This window comes from Antedon mediterranea, chromosome 3 (assembly GCF_964355755.1).
Source record: "Antedon mediterranea chromosome 3, ecAntMedi1.1, whole genome shotgun sequence".
Classification (NCBI taxonomy): domain Eukaryota; kingdom Metazoa; phylum Echinodermata; class Crinoidea; order Comatulida; family Antedonidae; genus Antedon; species Antedon mediterranea.
Window position 1 is genome coordinate 35,140,066 of NC_092672.1, and position 22,300 is coordinate 35,162,365.

A 22,300-nucleotide genomic window follows, 5' to 3' on the forward strand; every position below is an offset into this window, starting at 1 on the left:
ATATAAAATAGGGCTGCTAAGATTATGACAAATATAAAATAGGGCTGTTAAGATTGTGACAAATATAAAATAGGGCTGCTAAAATTATGACAAATATAAAATAGGGCTGCTAAGATTGTGACAAATAAAAAATAGGGCTGTTAAGACTGTGACAAATATGAAATAGGGCTGCTAAGATTGTGACAAATATAAAATAGGGATGCTAAGATTGTGACAAATATATAAAATACGACTGTTAAGATTGTGACAAATATAAAATAGGGCTGCTAAGATTGTGACAAATATAAAATAGGGCTGCTAAGATTGTGACAAATATAAAATAGGGCTGCTAAGATTGTGACAAATATAAAATAGGGCTGTTAAGATTGTGACAAATATAAAATAGGGCTGCTAAGATTATGACAAATATAAAATAAGGCTGCTAAGATTGTGACAAATATAAAATAGGGCTGTTAAGATTGTGACAAATATAAAATAGGGCTGCTAAGATTGTGACAAATATAAAATAGGGCTGTTAAGATTGTGACAAATATAAAATAGGGCTGTTAAGATTGTGACAAATATAAAATAAGGCTGCTAAGATTATGACAAATATAAAATAGGGCTGCTAAGATTGTGACAAATATAAAATAGGGCTGCTAAGATAGTGACAAATATAAAATAGGGCTGTTAAGATTGTGACAAATATAAAATAAGGCTGTTAAGATTGTGACAAATATAAAATAGGGCTGTTAAGATTGTGACAAATATAAAATAGGGCTGCTAAGATTATGACAAATATAAAATAGGGCTGTTAAGATTGTGACAAATATAAAATAGGGCTGTTAAGATTGTGACAAATATAAAATAGAGCTGCTAAGATTGTGACAAATATAAAATAGGGCTGCTAAGATTGTGACAAATATAAAATAGGGCTGCTAAGATTGTGACAAATATAAAATAGAGCTGCTAAGATTGTGACAAATATAAAATAGGGCTGCTAAGATTGTGACAAATATAAAATAGGGATGCTAAGATTGTGACAAATATAAAATAGGGCTGCTAAGATTGTGACAAATATAAAATAGGGCTGCTAAGATTGTGACAAATATAAAATAGGGCTGCTAAGATTGTGACAAATATAAAATAGGGATGCTAAGATTGTGACAAATATAAAATAGGGCTTCTAAGATTGTGACAAATATAAAATAGGGCTGCTAAGACTATGACAAATATAAAATAGGGCTGCTAAGATTGTGACAAATATAAAATAGGGCTGCTAAGATAGTGACAAATATAAAATAGGGCTGCTAAGATTGTGATAAATATAAAATAGGGCAGCTAAGATTGTGACAAATATAAAATAGGGCTGCTAAGATTGTGACAAATATAAAATAGGGCTGCTAAGATTGTGACAAATATAAAATAGGGCTGCTAAGATTGTGACAAATATAAAATAGGGCTGCTAAGATTGTGACAAATATAAAATAGGGCTGCTAAGACTATGACAAATATAAAATAGGGATGCTAAGATTGTGACAAATATAAAATAGGGCTGCTAAGATTGTGACAAATATAAAATAGGGCTGCTAAGATTGTGACAAATATAAAATAGGGCTGCTAAGATTGTGACAAATATAAGATAGGGCTGCTAAGATTGTGACAAATATAAAATAGGGCTGCTAAGATTATGGGAAATATAAAATAAGGCTGCTACGATTATGACAAATATAAAATAGGGCTGCTAAGATTGTGACCAATATAAAATAGGGCTGCTAAGACTATGACAAATATAAAATAGGGATGCTAAGATTGTGACAAATATAAAATAGGGCTGCTAAGATTGTGACAAATATAAAATAGGGCTGCTAAGACTATGACAAATATAAAATAGGGGTGCTAAGATTGTGACAAATATAAAATAGGGCTGCAAAGATTATGACAAATATAAAATAGGGCTGCTAAGACTATGACAAATATAAAATAGGGCTGCTAAGACTATGACAAATATAAAATAAGGCTGCTAAGATTGTGACAAATATAAAATAGGGCTGCTAAGATTGTGACAAATATAAAATAGAGCTGCTAAGATTGTGACAAATATAAAATAGGGCTGCTAAGATTGTGACAAATATAAAATAGGGCTGCTAAGATTGTGACAAATATAAAATAGGGCTGCTAAGATTGTGACAAATATAAAATAGGGCTGCTAAGATTATGACAAATATAAAATAGGGCTGTTAAGATTATGACAAATATAAAATAGGGCTGCAAAGATTATGACAAATATAAAATAGGGCTGCTAAGATTGTGACAAATATAAAATAGGGCTGTTAAGATTATGACAAATATAAAATAGGGCTGCAAAGATTATGACAAATATAAAATAGGGCTGCTAAGACTATGACAAATATAAAATAAGGCTGCTAAGATTGTGACAAACATAAAATAGGGCTGTTAAGATTGTGACAAATATAAAATAGGGCTGCAAAGATTATGACAAATATAAAATAGGGCTGCTAAGACTATGACAAATATAAAATAGGGCTGCTAAGATTGTGACAAACACAAAATAGGGCTGTTAAGATTGTGACAAATATAAAATAGGGCTGCTAAGATTGTGACAAATATAAAATAGGGCTGCTAAGATTGTGACAAATATAAAATAGGGATGCTAAGATTGTGACAAATATAAAATAGGGCTGCTAAGATTGTGACAAATATAAAATAGGGCTGCTAAGATTGTGACAAATATAAAATAGAGCTGCTAAGATTGTGACAAATATAAAATAGGGCTGCTAAGATTGTGACAAATATAAAATAGGGCTGCTAAGATTGTGACAAATATAAAATAGGGCTGCTAAGATTGTGACAAATATAAAATAGGGCTGCTAAGATTGTGACAAATATAAAATAGGGATGCTAAGATTGTGACAAATATAAAATAGGGATGCTAAGATTGTGACAAATATAAAATAGGGCTGCAAAGATTATGACAAATATAAAATAGGGCTGCTAAGACTATGACAAATATAAAATAGGGCTGCTAAGATTGTGACAAATATAAAATAGGGCTGCTAAGATTATGACAAATATAAAATAGGGCTGCTAAGATTGTGACAAATATAAAATAGGCCTGCTAAGGTTGTGACAAATATAAAATAGGGCTGCTAAGATAGTGACAAATATAAAATAGGGCTGCTAAGATTGTGACAAATATAAAATAGGGCTGCTAAGATTGTGACATCAAAATATATATACATATCTTACTGATTACTGATGTTCTTGTATTTTCTTTTGATCAGTAAGTTGATGCTGTTTTCTGTTTTGTACTGCTGCAGTAAATGTAACAATATTGCTTGTCATGGTATTTATATGCGTCTCAATAATGTCTAAATGCAGACTAATCTTGTAAACATCACATATCTTACTGTATATGGTATTTGATGCAATACAACTCACATATCTTACTGTATATAGAATGCATTGCAATACCACTTGTATGTCTTAATGTATGATGAACTCATAAAGGAATTTAATTGGCTAGATGACAGTAGGTTGTATGAGTTGATGACTTCACAGTAAATATCAACATGTAGAGCAATAGTAGGCTACAATTAGTAAACAAAATTACACTCTAGTAATTATTTAATAAAGCATAAACATTTATTTACTCCAAATACATAGATTATTTCTTAATGTCTTAAGTTTAATCAGTATTTTATCTACTGTTACATTAATAATTATTAATTAAAGTCAAATTTTGTTTTTTATTTTCCTTTAGTAGTTGTTGTTTTAATATCAAATTTGATGTAGAAATAAGATCAGTATACTAGTGGTGATTGTTGGATTTCTTTCCTACAAAAATTAAATTAGATTTAATTAATTATATATTTTGATTTATAATTTATTTACCTAACTTCAGTCCACATGTACTAAATATCTACGTCTTTAAACATAAACTGTCAGAGTATGATTTACATGATTAGTAAAAGGTAATTAGTCCAGAGAGATTGTGACTTTTGAAAAACAATTATGGGTGATCTTATTTTGTTAGAAAAATGTCACATACAGATGGTTCAACCATACTATACAGAAATCAGAAATAATATAAAATATGCTTAGAAATTAATTTACCTGTAACCCTGAATTTTAAACTAGTGTAAATTTATATAAAATCACTATTAGTATTGGATAACATGCACATTTTTAAATATTTACAAAAAAAGATAGACAAATTTTACATTCTATATCGTAAGGTCATGTTAAAATATTAAGTATCCACTAAAAGTTGTGTTTTTTATAAGAATTTAAGACTTTTAGCTTGAGTAGTAACATTATGCTGCATAAAGTAAGAAACCTGAGAATGAGCAATATCTGTTATCATCACTGTAGTAATAGTTATGGCTTGTACTACGTGGCTGAGTCCATACTTGATCACCTGATACCAGATCAAGAACCACCATTGTACTTACAGAATTATACCCAGTAGCACTTGTATATGCAGATACTTGATGATTCCCATTTTTCATAATCTGTGTTGAAATAATACCACCACCACTTGATTTCAATGATGCAACCTGGAATACATAAACACCTGGAATTGCACAGACAAACTTGCCTGTATCCAGAATGTAGTCATTTCCTACATTTGTAATTATTGTGTCATACTTCATTGGGCTAACGGCATGACGACCTGGGTTTGATGTAAAAACTACTGAAAAGGCAGATTTCTGCTGAATAGCTTGTTCACCCTTTTCTCCCTTTACACCATTTGCACCTGGTTGTCCAATGAGGCCTTGAGGTCCTTGTTCTCCTTTTAACCCATGTTCTCCAATCAATCCTTGTTCTCCTTTCATTCCTTGGTCACCTTTCACTCCATTCATTCCTTGTTCTCCTTTCACTCCATTCATTCCTTGTGGCCCTGATGCACCTGGATTACCATGCTGTCCTGGAATCCCAGGAATCCCAGATGTACAACAGCTATTACAAGCGTCAGTAGTACTTTGACCTGCTGCTTTCATGACAAAGATGATACTAATTTGTATAGTAACAATTGTGAAGAACATGTTAAATCTGAAAGAATCAAACATAATTTCTTTGCTAAGGTAAATTTAAAGCCACTTTACCTACGTTTTCGTTATCTAATTTAAAGACACTATACCTGCAATTGTTGACAACATTAAACCAGGTAATTTCTTGTCTTAAATGTACATTCTAGGGTTAATTATGATAAAAAGAGAAAAATAATTCTCTAGATCAGTAGCTCCCGTTGAATGTCGCAGACTGTTTAAGCCTAGCTTAGCTAGGCTTAGTTCTGGCTGGTAAAGAGTGGTAACGTACGAATATCGTACGCTAGCTATATGCCTAGCCTGACGTCGTCTCGTTTGCTGAATTAATTTTCTTTAATACAAATTCGGGAAGACCTGATATTTTCACTGAAAAGTTACGGTAACGATTTGTTTAAATTTGTATATATGTATAGATATAAACTGGTGCATAACATACTGTGAAGCTAAAAAAAACTAATTTCAATAAGTGATAATAATGTTTACTTTGGCCTTAAGACAACTACACCCTTAGTACATCTACACTCTTAGGACAACTACACCCTTAGGACAACTACACCCTTAGTACAACTACACCCTTAGTACAACTACACCCTCAAGACAACTACACCCTTAGTACAACTACACCCTCAAGACTACTACACCCTTAGGACAACTGCACCCTTAGTACAACTACACCCTTAAGACAACTACACCCTAGGACAACTACACCCTTAGTACAACTACACCCTTAAGACAACTACACCCTAGGACAACTGCACCCTTAGTACAACTACACCCTCAAGACAACTACACCCTTAAGACAACTACACCCTAGGACAACTACACCCTTAAGACAACTACACCCTTAGTACAACTACACCCTTAAGACAATTACACCCTTTAGTAAAACTAAACCCTTAGTACAACTACACCCTTTAGTAAAACTACACCCTTAGGACAACTACACCCTTTAGTAAAACTACACCCTTAGTACAACTACACCCTTAGGACAACTACACCCTTAGGACAACTACACCCTTAGGACAACTACACCCTTAGGACAACTACACCCTTAGGACAACTACACCCTTAGTACAACTACACCCTTAGGACAACTACACCCTTAGGACAACTACACCCTTAAGACAACTACACCCTTAAGACAACTACACCCTTAGTACAACTACACCCTTAGTACAACTACACCCTTAGTACAACTACACCCTCAGTACAACTCCACCCTTAGTACAACTACACCCTTAGGACAACTACACCCTTAGGACAACTACACCCTTAGTACAACTACACCCTTAGGACAACTACACCCTTAGGACAACTACACCCTTAGGACAACTACACCCTTAAGACAACTACACCCTTAGGACAACTACACCCTTAGGACAACTACACCCTCAAGACAACTACACCCTTAAGACAACTACACCCTTAAGACAACTACACCCTTAAGACAACTACACCCTTTAGTACAACTACACTCTTAGTACAACTACACCCTTAGGACAACTACACCCTTAAGACAACTACACCCTTAAGACAACTACACCCTTTAGTACAACTACACCCTTAGTACAACTACACCCTTAAGACAACTACACCCTTAAGACAACTACACCCTTTAGTACAACTACACTCTTAGTACAACTACACCCTTAGGACAACTACACCCTTAAGACAACTACACCCTTTAGGACAACTACACCCTTAGGACAACTACACCCTTAGGACAACTACACCCTTAGTACAACTACACCCTTAGTACAACTACACCCTTAGGACAACTACACCCTTAGTACAACTGCACCCTTAGTACAACTACACCCTTAGTACAACTACACCCTTAGTACAACTACACCCTTAGTACAACTACACCCTCAGTACAACTACACCCTCAGTACAACTACACCCTTAGGACAACTACACCCTTAGGACAACTACACCCTTAGTACAACTACACCCTTAGTACAACTACACCCTTAGTACAACTACACCCTTAGTACAACTACACCCTTAGTACAACTACACCCTTAGTACAACTACACCCTTAGGACAACTACACCCTTAAGACAACTACACCCTTAAGACAACTACACCCTTAGTACAACTACACCCTTAGTACAACTACACCCTTAGTACAACTACACCCTTAGTACAACTACACCCTTAGTACAACTACACCCTTAGTACAACTACACCCTTAGTACAACTACACCCTTAAGACAACTACACCCTTAGTACAACTACACCCTTAGTACAACTACACCCTTAGTACAACTACACCCTTAGTACAACTACACCCTTAGTACAACTACACCCTTAGTACAACTACACCCTTAGTACAACTACACCCTTAGTACAACTACACCCTTAGTACAACTACACCCTTAGTACAACTACACCCTTAGGACAACTACACCCTTAGTACAACTACACCCTTAGTACAACTACACCCTTAGTACAACTACACCCTTAGTACAACTACACCCTTAGTACAACTACACCCTTAGGACAACTACACCCTTAGTACAACTACACCCTTAGGACAACTACACCCTTAGTACAACTACACCCTTAAGGCAACTACACCCTTAATATGTAAAGGGCAGATAAGATTGTGACAAATATAAATTATACTTACCCAAGATTCATGGTTACTTGTTGACTTGTTTCTCTTGATAGTTAAGTGGATGTTCCTTTTCTTCTGCTGTAATACGCTGATGTCAAACAATTTGCTTTTCCTTGTATTTATATGTGTCCCAAATGTTTGTAAACAATACATCACAAACCTCTTTACCATATATGGAGTTTATTGCAAGTCGGCCTACATACCTTACTGTATATGGAGTTGCAATCCTGCTGACATACCTTACTGTATATAGAATTCATCACCTTTTATACCATACTAAACATGGAGTTATTTATTTTATTTATTTCAAGTGTTGACATAGTATAGTATATCTCTGGCATATAGAGTTCTGCGGTGCGGACAAAACAAACTAAAATTTCAAAATATCACTAAATATTTGTTTTTAATGATCTATTTTTCTTCGACAGTTTAAGTTTAAAAAAATCAAGCTAAGATAAATAATTTGATAGAAATACAGATCTATACAGTTTATCAACATAGTAGCGTTGAATGCATTTTTTGGTTGGCTAGCAAACATGCAGCACCCTCTATCGTTGTGACGTAACACCGTAGAACTCTATAGCTATTTTTTGTTGGCTACTTCCCGCATACCTTACTGTATATCAATAAAGCTCATGTAACTTTACTGAAGGATTTCAATACAACTTGCATATCTTACATACATTACAAAATTATGTAAAGTGAACAGCATATTACCAAAAAGTGTAGAGTACAGTATGATTAGTAAAATAGATAAATATTAGAAAAATAGTTGCTTAATATCATATATTCTCAATTTATTTAAAATCACATTGTATTGTTTGTAGGCTTTTCAACTTGATCAGAGGAATGTTCAAGCACTTCTCCTAAAAGGTAGCGTTTTAAAAGAAATCGGCAAAACACAAGATGCATTATTACACTACAGGGAAGCTGTTAGACTGGCGCCCAACAGATTTGAAGCCCATAAAGGTACTATCTTTTCCAACATCACACTGCCTGAGAATGGAAAACTGATTTAGGTTTTATAATCAAATACAGAACGTATTAAAGTTATTATAAATATAAAGCTCTGTCTACACTATCAAACTTTATGTAACAAAACATGTGATGTGCCCATATATGGACATGATGATGTCATATTAATACCATATTTTAGCATATCACTACCATATTTGGGCACATCACGCTTTTTAAAACTAGTTTGATAGTGTAGACAGAGCTTAAAAGAGAATAAAACCTTTAGAGCACAATGTTTTAGAATCGTGCATTATAGTATGGTTTTTATTTTAAAATCCAGGTGTCGTAGAATGCTTAATGAAGGCAGGTCGTATTCGTGAGGCTATAACCACAGCAACCAACACGTGCAAGGTGCTTGGTAATACGGCCAGGTGTATTACTCTTGTTGCTGCTGTTTTGTCAAAAGACCGACTTTCAAAGGACAAAGTAAGAAGACAAGTATAAGTTGTATCATTAATTAATGCAAATTAATAAATAAGTTCTTGGATTAATTTTATTTTGATTTAATTTATATTAAAACTAAACAAGCCAGTACAGGGTTTTACCACCAGTACGGTTGGTAAGATTTCAACCTGACTATTTTTTCACAGAGGCCTTTGACAACACTGTGGCTTGAACAGAGATTGTTCATTTTCTTGCGCAAACCAGACCACTTTATTTCTTGTGGCTACATCACTACAGTATGATATAGTCTTAAATCTTGCTTCAAATCTTGGGCTCTTCACTCCCAGTTATATTTGCCTCATATGACCATAAACAAGGCCATATTCATGGCTGCAGTCGCATGCTCAAGTTAGTGTTTACCGACCAACTGACCGACAAACCGTCCGACATAGTGAGCTGCAAAGTCGCGTTGCACGCAACTAAAATTCGAGATAGCTTACTTACGCCATGTAACATAGGCGTAGATGAATAGAACAAATCGAAAGGGATTTTCTAATTATCTATGGTTTATGTAAGCTACCTGATGATGGGCTATGCCTGAAACATGTCGTAAAAATAAATCTATATTGAGGCAGTTTTAACTTATTTGATCTTGATTTTTTTCTATATCCTGCCTATGCAGCTCTTTGATTTATATGTTTATGTAAGCTATATATTTAAGATTACCATGGATTAAGAGATGATCTTTATCCAAGGTCCTGAATAGTCAACCATGGATTAAGAAATGTTCTTTATCCAAGGTCCCAAATTGACAACTATGGATTAAGAGATGATCTTTATCCAAGGTTCCTAATAGACAACCATAGATTAAGAGATGATCTTTATCCAAAGGTCCAGAATTGACAACCATGTATTAAGAGATGATATTTATCTAAGGTCCCGAATTGACAACCATGGATTAAGAGATGATCTTTGTCCAAGGTCCCGAATAGACAACCATGGATTAAGAGATGAGCTTTATCCAAGGTCCCGAATAGACAACCATGGATTAAGAGATGATCTTTATCCAAGGTCCCGATTAGACAACCATAGATTAAGAGATGATCTTTATCCAAGGTCCCGAATAGACAACCATGGATTAAAAGATGATCTTTATCCAAGGTCCCGAATAGACAACAATGGATTAAGAGATGATCTTTATCCAAGGTCCCGAATAGACAACAATGGATTAAGAGATGATCTTTATCCAAGGTCCCGAATAGACAACCATGGATTAAGAGATGATCTTTATCCAAGGTTCCAAATAGACAACCATGGATTAAGAGATGATCTTTATCCAAGGTCCTGAATAGTCAATCATGGATTAAGAGATGATCTTTATCCAAGTTCCTGAAGACAACCATGGATTAAGAGATGATCTTTATCCAAGGTCCCGAATAGACAACCATGGATTAAGAGATGATCTTTATCCAAGTTCCTGAAGAGACAACCTTAGTTAAAAATGTTGCATCATATTATGTATATAAAAATACAATATTGATTATTCAAATCATGTAATGCAAACAAATATATAATTAGATATTTCTGTTCTTTTAGGCAAAAACAATGCTTGAGAGAGCTTTAACTTTGGACTCAACATTTCTAGAGGCTACTTACATATTGACAGAGCTGTACATGGAAGAAAGAAACTTTGATGCAGCTATGGCACTGTAAGCCAAAGCTGTTATACCAAGGCATTCTAACAACAGGAGACTGAGCTCGCTTTGCCAAGTCCTTAGATCTTAAGTCTGGCTGCGACAAATACCAACAGTACTGTACTATGTACATGTTCTCCGTGGCGCGCAGTGTCTCTTAAGGGACGTGGAACTGATCGTGTTGCAACCATAGATAAACTCTTTGATCTCCGGAGCTCAGCATCCTGTTGTTCTGAGTGTTCTTACTTACTGTAATCTAAAGCTCTGTCTACACTATCAAATTAGTTGACAAAATAAGTGTGATATTCCCAAATATGGTAGTGATATGACATCATCATGTCTATATAGACACATCACATTTTTTTGTCACATAAAGTTTTATAGTGTAGACAGAGCTTTAAATATTTCTTTGATTTCTCAACATTATCAAATGAGCGGTTTAGAGTCTCTTTGCCTTTGAATTTCTTGTTGATTGTTTTATCCAGGTTAAGAAAGCACTTGTTTCACATAAGTACATGTCGTTTGCATCAAATGTTAGGAGACTGTTTAGCTGCATCAAATGAACATATAGATGCTATTGATCAATATAATATAGCACTTAGGTGAGTTCTTGTATCATTTCATATTGTTACTATCCAATAGTAATGTAAAGCCCTATCTACACTATCAAACTAGTTTGATGTGCCCAAATATGGTAGTGATATGCCCAAATATGGTAGTGATATACCCAAATATAGTAGTGATATGCCCAAATTAGTAATATGACATCATCATGTCCATATATGGTTCACATCACATTTTTTGTCACATTAAGTTTGATAGTGTAGACAGAGCTTTATTCTTTAAACTATATAATGTTAAATCTTATTTACATGCTTAGTTATTGACTTCTTAGTTTTCCATCGTAAATCTTTAACAAATGCTTTGCAAGAAAGTTATGCCATTAAAAAAGGCATTGTTTCAACTTTAGACACTGAGTGGAACAATTATTGAGCAACTTGTTTTCCGAACGCGATCAGTCAACAACGTCTCGTGGCAAAAATTCTAAAAATGTTTACTGAAAGCTGCATTAGAGCCGTTCATTTAATCAAGTTAAAGTTTCCATGAGATAATTCCAAATGACATGTGATGCCTATTTGACCAATAAAATTGCAAGAATACAATCGTGTTTATATAATATAAACTTAATATTAACTTTGTAAATGATAGCTTGGACAACAAGAACAAGAAGGCAAGAGATGGCCTTGAGAGAGTCGAGAAAAGTCGTGATAATCTTGATCCAGGTGTAGATGATGATATGGAAGGCATGGAAGAAAGTGGAGAGGATGTGGATTATGATGCAAGTGATGCTGAGGCCTCTTGGGTTGATGGAAGTGAGGTATTGCATTTTAATAGTTATTATTTTCATTATAATCTGCCACACAACATTCACATACATTATGATAAACAATTTTAAAACAATGTATTACCAGGGAAGAGTGAAATTTGTATAATGGAAGTGAAGTAATGCAGTTTAATAGTTATTATATTTATTACAATCTTTATTTGCCACACAACATTCACACATGTTATTATAAACAATTTTAAAACAATGTATTAAATATGTATAATATACTAATAATGTAATTTCACTCTTACCTGGTATTACCCTATATCTGCAAACAATTGCAAATAAATTGTAGTTGATTTGTTAACATTTTAAAAATAAATATACCTCTGTCTTCAGTAGCATAAATGTTCAGCACCTGTTCGGTCTCTCTTATTAGTAGAAATTTGAATTTAAAAAAAAGGATAAATTTTTTGAACAACCATTGCTATAATTTGAATTCATATTTTCAATGTAAATCAATTTTATTTACTTTCATAAATATTTAAATTAACTGTATTTTTATTCTTTTTCAGTGGTATTGAGTTTGGAAGTGTATGCTAACTGGAGAATACCTGTTAAAATATATATAACATCCAACATATTATACGATATGAAAATACTGTATATAAAACTATGTTAACACGCAGTGTTAGTGTATTGTATAGTATATTTAGTTTAATTTTTGCAAGAGAATATGCAAGAGCATTCTGCCATGTTTTATTGCTTGCTGATTCGCTGCAGAAACTTTTCTAAATCAGGAAAATATATTAACGGATATAAAGTATAAATACATGAATATAAAATACATACAGTAAGTTATGAAGATTGATTAACCATAGTATTCAACTACTGTACTATACTGGCATGATAAAGAAATTTGAATAAACTGTAGTGTAGTCATCCAGGTGTGTACTCTAAAGCATGTGAGATGGTAGTGATATGCCCAAATATGGTAGTGATATGCCTAAATATGGTGTGATATGCTTAAATATGGTAGTGAATCGATATGCTTAAATATGGTAGTGATATGACATCCCATCAAGTCCATATATGGACACATTTTTTTGTCACATCAAGTTTAATATTTTCAATGGCACTGAATTGTTGTATAGAAATATAATGTAGCAATCACCAAAATTAATTCTAATTGAAATAGTGTATTATAATTTGCCCAAATACGTAAAATCAATATTTATTTCGTTGAGTACTTCTTTAACGGTGTATTTTGAGCGTTGAGATTGTTCTTAACGAAAAAGCTTTCGTTGTCAACGTTTTCTATTCGAATGACTTTCTGTTGAGCACAAATTTACAAGTTGAATACAAAAAGTACTCAACGAATCTTTAAGTTGACAACGAAAGTTCCCAATCGAATACGACAATTTACCGCTTTCATTTACAAATCTTGACATTGATAGGTATGAAAAAAACCCTTAACCCTTTCTTTTTGTTATGCAACTGTATTATTGTTATCAAAAAGTCACATTTGTTTGTGGTTAATGCTGTAAATAAAAAAAATATTAAAGTAAAGAAAAGAGAGTACTGTTGGTATTATGTGAAAAAAAAAGTTTGTTTACAGAGGGCGCTGTTGGCGAATAGAATAAATATATCATCCAGGTAAATTCCCAAACAAAATCCGGTAGTTTTATTAACGATTGCTGTTTCTTTTATTTTGCAAAACTATGAATGGTCTATAAAAATATTAATTAGTTTGGTTTACATAATATTGGACATTATTTTTATAAAAATAACAAAGAAGGTACGCCGGCTCCGCTTATCTAGGCTAAAGTAGGCCTACTTTTACTAGCTAGGCTTTAGATTGGCTAGGCTAGGATAGCTAGCCCCGTCGCGTAGCCCCAGCTGCGATTTTGTTGGCAGGCGCGTCATGCATGAAAGACACCGCTCTTAGGCCTAGGTACTACGTAACCATGGAGGTAAAAAATTATTTATGATTTAGGCAGGTATATATAGGCCTATATATGCTATCTATGCTGCGGTTTCCTACCTAAAAAAACTAAGATGTATTCATTATTATGATGCAAGAGAAGGAAATTAAAGTTAAACATTTTTATTTTTAAAAAAATAATTAGGCCCTAGCGCTAGGCCTAATAATTTAATAATTAGGGGCCTATATTATATACTGTAGGCTGGTTACTCTATCTATTGGATTGCAGGTTACCAAAATGATTTTAGATTGGATTGGTATTGGTTCAGGCACCCTGACATCTGCAATATTATACTATGTATATCGGAACAAGACGAGGGATATTCAACGTATACAAGTAAGCAATACAATTGGTGCATTTAAAGATAAATGTGCCCAATTTGAATTGGTATTGTCTATGTATGTGAACCACTACATTCATGTAAAAACTGTAATTTAAAAGCAAAAAAATAGTCAAATTGGCTGCCAGCCAACTGTTTTGTCTTATAAAAGTACTTTTATGAGGGAAGTGATTAAGTTTATTAAAACTACAAAATGGCCTATTTAAAATTATTATCTTATTAATCTTCATTTGTCATGGTCAAACTTCATTTTTACAAAAATTTATTTTTAACAGGATGCTCCAGTTTTTTCTATTGATAAAGACTTAAGCACAATCGTGGACGAAGCACCAGACAAGACGATACCTTATGCAGTTGTTGAGGGCGCTGCAACACCTGTCAATGATGTAATCAGCAGTGAGAAGGTTTCTGGTATAACGGGCCTAATTCAAAACCTGATCCTTAAGGAACATAAAGTAGAGTGGAGCAAGTCTACAAGGATGTGGTAGGGTGTTTTTTTTTCTTTTTAAATGATAAGTAATTGTAAAATATAGTTTACCTTTGGTACGATAACAAAATGTTTGTTTTCTCCTTCTTTTTTTTGAGGACGCAAATTTAAAAAAAGGGTTTTTGTTTACAAAAAAAATGTTTAAATTTGCTTTTTCTTTAAGTTAATCAATATTGTGCATGGGTTTTGGCAACTTAAATCTTGAATAAAACAAGGTTGTTTTGTTTGTAGGATTGACACATCAAAGACTATTAAGAACAACTCAAAGAGTGTACCATTTAGATTATCCGCAAATAATAGTCATGTGACAGCGGATGAGGCCATTGTTGCAACAGGGTTAACGCTGGATGTAGTACATGACAGTTTTGAACCAATCAGAAGCTCCCTAGGTGACAGTCTAGTGAACTGGGCCACTGGAGAAAAAATAAAGGGATATCAAGAAGTAGAGGAGATGTTGCCTGTTGGTAGTTTACTAACTGGTATCGGGGAGATAAAAATGATCGGGGGACAGGTGCATTTGGTTCCTCCATGCACTGGATGGACTTATTATCTTTGGCGGGGCTCAAAGGGTGAACTGCTACGCCATCTACGATCAAACACCAAAGTGTTGAGGACTGTTTTAATAGTATTTGGTTCAGCAACAGTAATTTGGTGTGCTTATGTAATTAGCAAATGGTTTATGAAATACAGACGTGAACTCAATTATCAAAATTACATGGCACGGGCAAGGGAAGCGGCTGGTAACGGTGAAGGAACCGAAGTAGACGTTTGCGCCGTGTGTTTGACAAATCCTCGTGATTGTGTTATCTTGAACTGTGGGCATGTATGCGCCTGTCAAGGGTGCACGGAGGTACTAAACCCACCACAATGCCCGATTTGTCGACAACGTATCGCAAGAGTAGTTCCGTTGTATCACGCATAGACTTTTCTGTTTATTGAAAAAATGATTGTAACATACAGTATTAGGATAAGATTGTATCAATCTCTATTGTGCATTTATTGATTATAGATTATTGAACACTTAGTACTGTTCCTGAAAATTGTCCATGGGGTCAGATTTGTCAAACTTGCTTTAGAGACTGTGTATGAAAACCGGTAATGATTTCAGAAGGTCAATGTATGTTAAAACTTGTTAAAGGTTTATGCAGAGGGTAATAATTATAGTAAGACTGAGCAATGTTTTCTATTAATAATTATTGTTTCCAACTCTGTGTTGCTGTATTAACACTACCATATTTGGGCACATCACACTTTTTTGTCACATGAAGTTTGATAGTGTAAACAGAGCTTTAGATGAACATTGCCATCTTCAGGTCAGCTTTTGGAATGTTTTCAGAAAAGAGTTTTTTTGTGGAGTTGACCTGTACTGTATATAGTTTTTTACTGTATATTTATATCTTATTCAGTGAAGCCATAAAGAATAGGATCTGCAGGGAATAAGTGTTTGCTTTGTTGATGCCTAAAAGGTATCATAAAAAGTTATACAAATTGATAGGAAATTGAACCATTTTCGATAAATGTCTGGCATTTTAACGCTAAAAATAAAAAATTCAACTCGTAGGTTTATGAATTGTATTTTTATTGACACCACAACACTGCTAAGCCAACCACCATCTTGAAATAAATATAAAAGCAGTATAAAAAATGTGTTTCACAAAATTAAAAATATAATGTACGGTAAGTAGAAAATTACTATTTTAAATATAAATTGTTTTTTTAGTTAAAACAGTTGAAAATCAATTGATGTGCATCTTGTTATTAACCACATTTTATTATTACATTCACCACAAATCTCAAGATCCACACAATAATCTTTATGGTTACCATATTGATTGAAACAAAACAATGCTTCTAAAGCTCTCTGTCTACACTATCAAATTAGTTTTGACAAAAATAGTGTGATATGCCCAAATATGGTAGTAGTGATATGACATCATCATGTCTATATATCAGCACATAACATTTTTTTGTCACATTAAGTTTGATAGTGTGGACAGAGCTTTATTCTAAGAATCTCAAAATGGCTTTGTACGCATTAAAGGTGACCGCTCATTTACACGCAGCGACCTTGTTCTCGGAAAACTCGTTCTCTCTATGTCTTGCAAGTGATTGAATGTGTCCGAGTCCTCGATGATGTTTGTCGGGATCTCCAGCCGCCGTCGTCGATGGCAACATGAAAACAAGGCAATATTGCAGCATCCTCCCCAGCCTACATACACCAACGTATTTAAGACTGCTTGTAGAGGATTAAATACAGCCTAAACATAAAAATGGTTGAAACTATTTATTTTGAACATTTTGTTAAAGATGTCCCGCATGAAAAATGAAGATTAATTAAATCAGGCTTTTAATTTGTTATTTTGTAGCACTTTAGTAGAAAAAAAAACGAAAAAAAATAACTTTTTCACTTACAAAATGACAAAATAAATGGTTAAATTCAAAAGACTTACCATACAGAACCAAAGAAAAATGACGATATACTGTAAGCCAATTAAGTGTATTTCTTTTTGTTTTGAAACTCCCATATGAAGACTGATAGCACCTACAATTATATTCGGCCACCAGCTAAAATATAAAATAATATTTTTAGCTGAATGAATGTGATTCAATTTTGTAGGAAAAGGATGATTATAAATGTCTTCAAACATTAAAAAAAAAAACTGTGAACAATCCATCATCTTGTTTGTGGTCTATAGTGTACAGTATTAACTAGTGTAAGTAAAGTAAAGCCGTACCAAATTATGAATACTGCAATAATCAGAAAAAATTTGTTCTTTACGGCTCGTAAGTAAGCCCTCTCCTTGTCAGTGTATTGGCCTCTTGTTCCTTTCAGTATTGGTTTCACTACCAAAAAAAAAATTAGTTTGTCCACAATTAGCAAAGTAAGCATCTGGTTCCTTTGAGTATTGGTTAAAAACAAGCACAAATGTGCAATACTCGGGGTACAGCAAATAGATTACCGGGAGCAGAAGTGACATCACAATATATAAATAGGTTTTATTCTTATTCTCCAAGTCAAGACCTTTGAAATGACACCAAACACGGCCGTATTAAGACGAAAATCATTTGGCACCAAGGTACCATCTTCGAGACGTCATATGGCTGCATCCGGTTTGAAATAAAAAAAATCCGGCTCTATATCTTTGAGGACATGTCCCTGTAGTATATTCATGCCAAATCCCAGCTCAATACTACAACGAATAAGGGAGGAGTAAGTACTTTATAAATCGCATTTTTTTCGATTGGTACCATGTTTATGACGTCACAATTCTGCGTCCGGTTGAAGTACGAACATTTTCTCTCTATAGCTTTGTTCACTATACCCTAGTATATGCATGCCATGTTTTAGAGCCGTCAGACGACGTGTAAAGAACTAGTGAGTCCTAGACTCAGGTACCCCAAGTAAAAAAGTTAATGTTCAATTAGTTTGTCTACTGTAATTAGCAAAGTCAATAAGTGTTAATTAATTAATCAATTATAGTTTATTAAAATTAAAGTATACCTTTATTATAGGATAGATAGTAGATAACAGGATTGAACAGCATGACGGCAATAATAGGCAGGTAGGAGGCTAGGTACAGAGGAATCAAGTATTCTTCCTCTGAAATACACCTGGAATTAAACAGTATCAATTAATCTAACTTTGTTGTTGTGTAGATCACTGGTAAACAAACAGTTAATTGTATCATTTTATTTCTTCAATAGTTTTTCTTCATTCAAGACTCATTGTATTCTTTTTTCAAATAATCGTGCTCAATGGGCTTTTTTTTTACTATTGACTTATTTATTCAAGTTTGCTTCAATTTTTATTGTGTCTGTTTTATGTTTCATACCTTTAAATGGCAACTTTTGTTGCTGTTAGTTTTGAAGAAATAAAATAAAATAAATCATGGAGGTAAAAAATATTATTATTTATTTGTTACCTCTATGCTTTTATCAAGTGGTTCACATTATTCACATAATATAGACAAATTTTGAGAGAAAATCAATATAATGTGAAAAGAGGAATTTGATTTAAAAAATCCATGGAAGCCTTGATTATTTCTTCAAAAGTACTTCATAGAATGTTTGTCTTTTTTTTTAAATCTTAAATTCAAGGTATAAATTAGGTTGACTGTATACTGTAGTTCTTGTTAATTATAATAGAATGATTTATTTATAAATAATAACACAAATTTACTAACATTAATGGAGAGTTGGTAGAGCTATATAAACACACAATGCCAATGACAACCAGCAAGAAGGGACAGAGGAAACAGCAAACAGGAATTATAACAGAAAGCTTTCCTCTGAAAAAAAAAGTTTGATTAAGCTGTCTACACTATCAAACTTTATGTGGTAAAACGTTTGGCCAACAAAAATAATTAAAAAAATAATTAAGTTTTTGTGCCCATTTATGGACATGATGATGTCATATCACTACCATATTTGGGCCATCTTAACAGTTTTGGACTCTATGTTAACCTAATTTTGTATTGAAAATCTGCATGTGGTAAGGAGGATTGATACTATACACCGTAAGGAATTTGGTTTCTCCTTTAGTACAGACTTATTTCATGGTTTATCAGAGACTTTTTCAGGTGAATATTCATCTTACTTGTGTACTCTTCTCAACATCAGGTAAACATCTATGGCATAGCTTGCTGTTAGGAAGTATGTACTGATGTAAAAGAACTGAGTCCAAGCCTAGGAGAGATAACATTCCAAATTATAGAATTAGGTAACAATTTAAACGTTTATTTTCAATGACTTTTTATTGCAAAGTTATACTGTAGTATGTTACTTACAGTGAAAAATAAACAGAAGCCATGCCCAGTGGTGTCCTGATCATTGATACCAGAATCATTAGCTTTACAAAGTAAAAGGCTTTCAAAGCAAATTATACCTGTAACAGTAGAAATATAATTATTGATGATGAATAACTATTACGGAATAGCTTGCATCAGAGAGGGAAGTTAATTGGTCAGATTAATTAGGTCTGCCCTCCCTGTTTATACCAAGGCAATCTACTGTAACAGGATGCTGAGCTCGGCCAGATCAAATGTTCACCTTTAGTTTTTAAACGATCAGTTTGTTAAACGTATACTGAAACAAATCGATAATTACCAATACATGCCATTAAATCAGCAAACGCCAACATTTTTATGATGTTATACTGTGGGCCTTCAATCATCCGTTTCTTGAAAATACCGTCGCTGACCTTTCTCGGTAACAAAGTGAATATAGCGCCAACAATGCTGAACAACGAAGACACAATGGAGGTGTACTGGTACCCATGATGAATACGATCCAATGTTTCAGAATGCTCAAAATGTGAATTGTTGCTACAGCAGCTTAACTGCAAAGTTGGTGAAGCCATTTCATTCTTTATATTTTTATTTTTAATCACTGATTTTAATTTTAAATACAGCTGAGTAAATAAAGAAAAACAGTTAATATCAGACAGTACCAGTGGACAGTACCACTACCATTAGACCTAACATTGACTGCTTTTCAGTAAGAACTTATTACTAAATGAAAGCACTCCTTGTTTTAACAATCCTCGTACATACAACTTAACAGATTCTAAAGTGTTCTTTTCTCTATTTCAAGTAGAACAGGTAGAACATACTAGCCTACAACAGCCTGTAATAAAACATAATTGAAATGGTTAGTAATTACCAATTGAAAGTTATTGTTAGTAGTGTTAGTTATTGTTAGTAGTGTTAGTTATTGTTAGTAGTGTTAGTTATTGTTAGTAGTGTTAGTTACTGGCTGCTAGTGTTAGTTACTGCTAGTGTTAGTTATTGTTAGTGTTAGTTATTGTTAGTGTTGGTTACTGCTAGTGTTAGTTATTGTTAGTGTTAGTTACTGCTAGTGTTAGTTATTGTTAGTGTTAGTTAGTGTTAGTTATTGTTAGTGTTAGTTACTGCTAGTGTTAGTTATTGTTAGTGTTAGTTACTGCTAGTGTTAGTTACTGCATAGTTATTACTAGTTCAATAGTAGGTTTGAACAGGAAAAATACAACTTTAAAAAAACAAATTCTTCAGGCTGTACAGATAAACAAGGAAGTATGTGTATAAAAAAACATGTCTGTGTTATTCAAATTTAAAAGTAATGGTTGACTTTTTGATAAAATAAAATAATTGGATGCAAGGCTGGAAAACAAGAATATGGTTAAACACAATAAAGCATATGGCTATCCATTGCTTGATTGCAGTATTCGAAGGATGAGGAAGCACAACGAAAGCATTTAATTCTTTAAATGTACAATTAAATAAATTGACCATCAAAAACTATAACCTCTTGTCAACCTTGGTGATTATACATCCTGAATATCCAAGGAAAAGTGTAAAAGTTACTTCCAATATCTTTTTAATTAAAACTATTGTAAACATTAAGCCCACAACAAATTCAGAAAAATGTCAATACAGCTATAATGAATAATATTCATGATGTACAACCTGCAAAATACTTTGTTTTATTTTAAATCATGTAACTATTGCATATACTGTATTTGCTTATTAATAATGTATTTCAACAAGTCTTTTGTTGAAAATGTTACTGAGCATAAATATCTGATACTTTAATATTTTGAAGTATAGTACAAAGCTTTTCAAGGTCAACATTCCTTTTGTGTAAAAACAACAAATTATATAACGATCACATGTTATTCTATTGTCACATTTCACACAATAAATGCTATACAGATTTTACTTGTTTATCTTCTTAATTAAATTATATAGATTTAAATAAGAAATTTCTAATGAAATTATGATTCAATAAAATGGAGCAAAAGAAGGATATATTGAAATTTTGTGTACAACATGATTTCAAACCACAAAATTCTAAAACTTACAAAAACAAATGCGAACAACCAACATATTATATCTTAATGTCCAATCTGAAGGATGTATAAGTTTTAAAAGTTTCAACTTATTTTATAAGCACATTTTGTTTAAATCAAAAACTTATCTTTCCTTGCAAATCTATACACTGAGGCCGGCTGCCATTACAAGTACTATAGTCTTCTCTATCCTATTACCCAAGCAAATAACAAGATTTCAACTTACGTAACACCTGACCCGCAGGGTGGTAAGGACTAAGGACTGTCTCCTCCGGCAGCTAGCAGTACCGTGAGACAGACACGACGAGTAAAAAAGGCAATGCTTGTTTGGATTGTTTGCTATCTCTGATGATTTATTTACCAGCCATTACTACACCAGTATCATTTATTAACCGAAGCTCTCTGCATTGCATATTCAAGATCACGAGTTATTTGTTGACGTTTTATTATTGAGTGGATTTTCCCTTTTCCGTGCTATAAATAGATAATAGATTGGGAAACTTTCATAATTAAATTGAGGGCGCTGTCTGTCGTTTTTTAAAGAAAAAAGACGACGAAGACGAATA

General features: G+C 33.4%; 4 protein-coding genes across 4 annotated transcripts in view; 2 read left to right on the forward strand and 2 right to left on the reverse strand.

Moving 5' to 3' along the window:
• LOC140045382 (anaphase-promoting complex subunit 7-like) overlaps positions 1-13,675 on the forward strand; it is a 32,033-nt gene extending 18,358 nt beyond the window's left edge. Inside the window, exons 10-15 of the mRNA XM_072090246.1 lie at positions 8,502-8,643; positions 8,972-9,117; positions 10,672-10,784; positions 11,255-11,371; positions 11,979-12,147; positions 12,672-13,675. Of these exons, the coding sequence (XP_071946347.1) occupies positions 8,502-8,643; positions 8,972-9,117; positions 10,672-10,784; positions 11,255-11,371; positions 11,979-12,147; positions 12,672-12,680 (696 nt within the window). The 3' untranslated portion in view covers positions 12,681-13,675. The remainder of the gene's footprint in view (positions 1-8,501; positions 8,644-8,971; positions 9,118-10,671; positions 10,785-11,254; positions 11,372-11,978; positions 12,148-12,671) is intronic.
• Positions 4,237-8,030, reverse strand: LOC140043366 (complement C1q tumor necrosis factor-related protein 2-like). Its single transcript, XM_072087867.1, has 2 exons — positions 7,687-8,030; positions 4,237-5,055 (listed from the first exon to the last, which is right to left on the reverse strand). The coding sequence occupies exons 1-2, from the start codon at positions 7,695-7,697 to the stop codon at positions 4,317-4,319; spliced, it is 750 nt and encodes a 249-aa protein (XP_071943968.1). The 5' UTR covers positions 7,698-8,030; the 3' UTR covers positions 4,237-4,316.
• Positions 13,676-13,751: 76 nt separating the features above from the next.
• Positions 13,752-16,248, forward strand: LOC140045385 (mitochondrial ubiquitin ligase activator of NFKB 1-like). The gene is made up of 4 exons (XM_072090248.1): positions 13,752-13,894; positions 14,310-14,417; positions 14,697-14,905; positions 15,140-16,248. Exons 2-4 carry the CDS (start codon positions 14,319-14,321, stop codon positions 15,828-15,830), a joined length of 999 nt encoding a protein of 332 aa, XP_071946349.1. The 5' UTR covers positions 13,752-13,894; positions 14,310-14,318; the 3' UTR covers positions 15,831-16,248.
• A 108-nt stretch (positions 16,249-16,356) lies between these two features.
• Positions 16,357-22,162, reverse strand: LOC140045383 (G-protein coupled receptor 143-like). Its single transcript, XM_072090247.1, has 9 exons — positions 21,961-22,162; positions 20,015-20,533; positions 19,696-19,793; positions 19,506-19,594; positions 19,093-19,197; positions 18,411-18,520; positions 17,644-17,752; positions 17,359-17,473; positions 16,357-17,166 (listed from the first exon to the last, which is right to left on the reverse strand). Exons 2-9 carry the CDS (start codon positions 20,265-20,267, stop codon positions 16,924-16,926), a joined length of 1,122 nt encoding a protein of 373 aa, XP_071946348.1. The 5' UTR covers positions 20,268-20,533; positions 21,961-22,162; the 3' UTR covers positions 16,357-16,923.
• Positions 22,163-22,300: the final 138 nt, after the last annotated feature.